The sequence below is a fragment of the Triticum aestivum genome, chromosome 2A (assembly GCF_018294505.1).
Source record: "Triticum aestivum cultivar Chinese Spring chromosome 2A, IWGSC CS RefSeq v2.1, whole genome shotgun sequence".
NCBI lineage: Eukaryota > Viridiplantae > Streptophyta > Magnoliopsida > Poales > Poaceae > Triticum > Triticum aestivum.
This window is the reverse complement of record NC_057797.1, coordinates 336,169,712-336,174,240: the sequence shown is the minus strand read 5'-3', so window position 1 is coordinate 336,174,240 and position 4,529 is coordinate 336,169,712. Positions and strand designations below refer to the sequence as shown.

The 4,529-nt window shown below is 45.4% G+C and overlaps 1 protein-coding gene across 9 annotated transcripts in view; it reads left to right on the top strand.

The window, feature by feature from the left end:
* LOC123188627 (pentatricopeptide repeat-containing protein At2g41720) overlaps positions 1-4,529 on the top strand; it is a 35,133-nt gene that overhangs the window by 26,882 nt on the left and 3,722 nt on the right. For 2 of the 9 annotated variants that reach the window (XR_006494972.1, XM_044600807.1), the window contains exons 10-11: positions 2,940-2,958; positions 3,040-3,280. The exons of 4 other annotated variants lie outside the window; for them this stretch is intronic. Coding sequence is in view for 3 of the 5 variants with exons in the window: in XM_044600807.1 (XP_044456742.1) it covers positions 2,940-2,947 (8 nt within the window). In the remaining 2 variants the exon portion in view is untranslated. Of the gene's footprint in view, positions 1-2,837; positions 2,959-3,039; positions 3,281-4,529 lie in introns of those variants that run through there. 3 more of the 9 variants (XM_044600804.1, XM_044600809.1, XM_044600800.1) reach the window with 2 other exon arrangements.

Here is a 4,529-nt window from a genome sequence, read left to right as displayed (position 1 = left end):
CCCTGTAGCTCGACGACTGGGGTGGGGGAGGGGGGCGGATGTTCGGACATACAGGGTATAGTTTCGGTGCTCTCTGGATATGCGTGGTCCGGATTTTCGGGCTGGAGTCCAGATGTCCGGTGGCTCACGTCGGGCCGGATGTCCGGGGCCTGAGCCGGATGTATGAGCTGGCGGGGGCCGGCTTTGGTGAGGTTTTGTGAAGGATGCTGGATTTCCGGGCTGGGGCCGGATGTCCGGGCTCGCGTCGGGCCGGATGTTCAGGCCCTGTAGCTCGACGGCTGGGCGACTGCTGATGACACTTTCAGGGGCCGGATGTTCGGGGTCCTGGGAGTTGTTCTCGGTCCCTTCCGTTGGTTCTCTTCATCCTTGAAGTTGGGGACTTGTTCGTCTTTGCATATCCGAGAGGGTCCTTTTGATATCTGATCATGCACAACATTTCGGACTTAGGTAGTAGCCATGTCTCGAGTGAGTCATATGGAATATCACTAAGGAGAGATGTCACCTCGGTCTCGAGAGCTCTAGCTCGTGCTCGTGTCATCGGTCCTCTTGGCACTTGGCGAGACAATGGGAGGTCCATGGGATGACCATAGGATGGTCCACATCATCTCCCCACCCCCGGGAAAGAACCGACCTCGGATCAGAAGCCTCATCACCGTGGTAGGGAGAGAAATCCTTGACGTTGAATATGCCGCTCACGAAGTACTTGTCGCGTGGGATGTCGATCTTGTAGGCGTTGTTGTTGTAGTGTTCTAGCACCTTGAAGGGTCTGTCGGCTCGTGGTAGGAGCTTGGACTTGCGTTCGTTGGGGAAGTGTTCCTTGCGAAGGAGTAGCCACACAAGATCTCCGGTGTTGAATATCATGGGATTCTTGTTGAAGTTGATCTTGGTCGCAGGCGTTGTACTTGGCGCTCGATGGTGTGCCTTGTATCTTCATGCATCTTCTTGAGATAGCTCGCTTGTGCACTCGCGTCCATGTTGATGCGCTTTTGTAGTGGTAGAGGTAGAATGTTCAATGGGGACAACAGGTTGAAACCGCAGACGACCTCGAAGGAGGGGACTTGCTGGTAGTCAGATGTCTTATGCGATTGTAGGTGTACTCGAGTATAGGTAAGCACTCTTCCCATCCGTTGATGTTCTTTTTTATGAACACACGTAGGAGGGTAGATAGCGTCTGATTCATGACCTTCGTTTAGTTGTCGATTCGTGGGTGGTATGCCGAGGAGAATAGGAGCTTGATACCGAGCTTGGCGCATAGAGTCTTTCAAAAGTTGTTTAGGAACTTGACGTCATGGTCCGACACAATAGTCTTGGACACTCCATGTATCGGTTGGTGTAGCGAGAGACGTCACGGAACATCTTGGGCCAAAAGTAGTTATTGGAGAGCGTAGCGAATATCTTGTAACGTCCAAAGTGTCCCATAAGTCCTCCATGAGCTTCTTGCAAAAGTAACAAAGGAAGAGAAGACTCGGGGGTACATAGTTTGTTAGCTCGCATAAGACACTCATCCTTGATGTAATATCTTTCTATTAAAAGTTGTGCTCCAGAAAGTTTCTCACTAAAGTAAGCTATGAGGCGCTTCTTTTGCATTAACACACCTCCTATATCGTTGCCACTAACATCACAATGAACTTCAAAAGTTTTGTTAAAATTGGACAAAGCAAGCAAAGGAGCATGTGTAAGCAAATTCTTAAGCTTATGAAATGCGGTATCTTGGGATGGTCCCCATACAAATGGTGCATTTTTTTACTCAAGGCATCCAAAAGGGATGCAATAGTGCTAAAGTCCTTAACGAATCTAGGATAGAAACTGGCTAAGCCAAGGAAACCACGCACTTTGTTGCATGTTGGTTGATTGTGGCCAACTTTTAATACTTCCCCTGTTCATTTTTATAAGGCCTTGAAGACATTTCAGACAACATGCAAAACAATTTATTTTCAGTTGTCTGAAACGACTTATAAAAATGAATGAAGGGAGTAGTATCAATTTTAGCTTCATCTACATGAACACCCTTAGAAGACACAACAAAATCCAAGAAAATAAGCTTATCAAACCAAAAAGGGATTTGTCCATATTAACATAAAGGCGTTCTTTTCTTAGAGTTTGCAAAACGGTTCTAAGATGGGTGACATGATCGTATAGGGACATGCTAAACACAAGAATATCATCAAAATAGACCACAACAAATACGCCAATGCAAGGGCGGAGAACATAATGCATTACATGCATAAAAGTGCTAGGTGCTTCGGATAAGCCCATAGGCATAACGAGCGATTCTTACAAGGCAAATTTGGTTTTAAAAGCGGTTTTTCATTCATCACCTTCTTGAATGCGAATTTGATAATAACCACTTTTAAGATAAATATTAGAGAATGTGGTAGCTCCGCTAACAGTGATAACATTGATAGGACGACAATCGAAACACATGCGAAAACTATCGTCTTTCTTAGGCACAAGAATTACCGGCACGGCGCAATGATTAAACTTTCACATACATGCCCATTGTCAATGAGTTGTTGTATTCGCCTCTGAATTTCTTTGGTTTCTTTCGGGTTGACGCGGTAGGGTGCCTTGTTTGGTAACGGTGTGCCGGGGATGAGGTTGATTCGGTATTCGATGCCGTGTAAAGGAGGTAGTCCCGGAGATAGCTCATCGGGGAAAACGTCCTTGAATTCCTGCAATAAAGAAGACAACACTAAAGGTAGATGATGAGAGGTGTTAGTTTTTGTTGCCTCATCCTTGCACAATAGGACATAGTGTATAACGGGTTCTCACACACTTCTCTCATCTCACTTTTGGTAGCAAATAACACTAAGTTTTTCTTGTCGCTCATCGTGGAGGCATTCAATTTTGGCTTGCGGCGTTCACTCTCTTTTTGATGGCTCACTCTCTCACTATTCTTTCTGCGATGGGTAATCGCTTGCTTGTCGACGATCACTTAGCTTGGTGACATATGTCATAGTACGTACTCCTTCCCCTTCATCTTGAAGCTATAGTGATTGGTTCCTCCATTGTGCATGACATCGCGATCAAATTGCCAAGGTTGTCCAAGCAAGAGGTGGTAAACGGACATAAGAACCACATCACACTCCAAAGTGTCTCCGTATGCGCTAATCTTGAAGGAGACTTGAACGGTGTGCTTCACTTGGATGGTGTTGGAGTTGTTACGCCATTGGACCTTGTAGAGATGAGGATGCTTCATCTTGACCAATTGTACCTTGGAACATAGTGAAGGAAATATACCCTGGAGGCAATAATAAAGTTGTTATTTTACATTTTCTTATATCATGATAAATGTTTATTATTCATGCTAGAATTGTATTAACGAGAAACTTGATACATGTGTGGATATATAGACAAAACACAGTGTCTCTAGTAAGCCTCTACTAGACTAGCTCGTTAATCATAGATGGTTAAGTTTCCTAACCATAGACATGTGTTGTCATTTGATGAATGAGATCACATCAGTAGGAGAATGATGTGATGGACAAGACCCATCCGTTAGCTTAGCATAATGATTGTTAAGTTTTATTGCTATTGCTTTCTTCATGACTCATACATATTCCTTTGACTACGAGATTATGCAACTCCCGGATATCGGAGGAATACCTTATGTGCTATCAAACGTCACAATGTAACCGGGTGATTATAAAGATGCTCTATAGGTATCTCCGAAGGTGTTTCTTGGGTTGGCATAGATCGAGATTATGATTTGTCACTCTAAGTACCGGAGAGATATCTTTGGGCCCTCTCGGTAATGCACATCATAATAAGCCTTGCAAACAATGTGACTAATGAGTTAACGGGATGATGCATTATGAAACGGGTAAAGAGATTTGCCGGTAACGAGATTGAATTAGGTATGTGTAACACCTAGATGTAACTTGCCATATTTGTAACTTTGACTCTTGCCATTTTCGGCCTCAAGTTATGAGATTCCCTTCGTGGTTGGGTTCTGTCTTTGTTTTGCATTTTGTTCATGTCATGCATTTTATCATGTGCATCGCATTTGCATTCGTGTTCGTCTCATGCATCCGAGCATTTTCCCCATTGCCCGTTTCGCAATCCGACACTCCTACATGCACCGGTGCACCCTTTGTGTCTCTTTTCGTGAATGGGAGTTAAACGTTCTCGGAATGAGTTGAGATTTGTCAAGTGGCCTTGGTACACCATCGATAGACCGCCTGTCAAATTTCGTTCCATTTGAAGCGCGTTTGATACCCCAACGGTTAACCGGGTAACCGCAACAGCCTCTTGTGTGTTATAGCCCAACACCCCTCCAAAATAACCCAATAACCCATCTAAACCATCTCCATGTTTTACGCCGTCGGATCACGATCGTGTGGGCGAAAACCGCACCTTTTTTAGACATTCCTAACTCCCCCTACCTATATAAATGGGTCTCCCCGTCCATTCCCGGGTCCAAACCCTAAAAAATCGCCCCTCTTGTCCGTCGGACGTGTCCGCACCGCCCGGACACGCCGCGTCGCTGTGCCCAGCCACCCAGATCGCGCCACGTGGCCCTCCGCAGC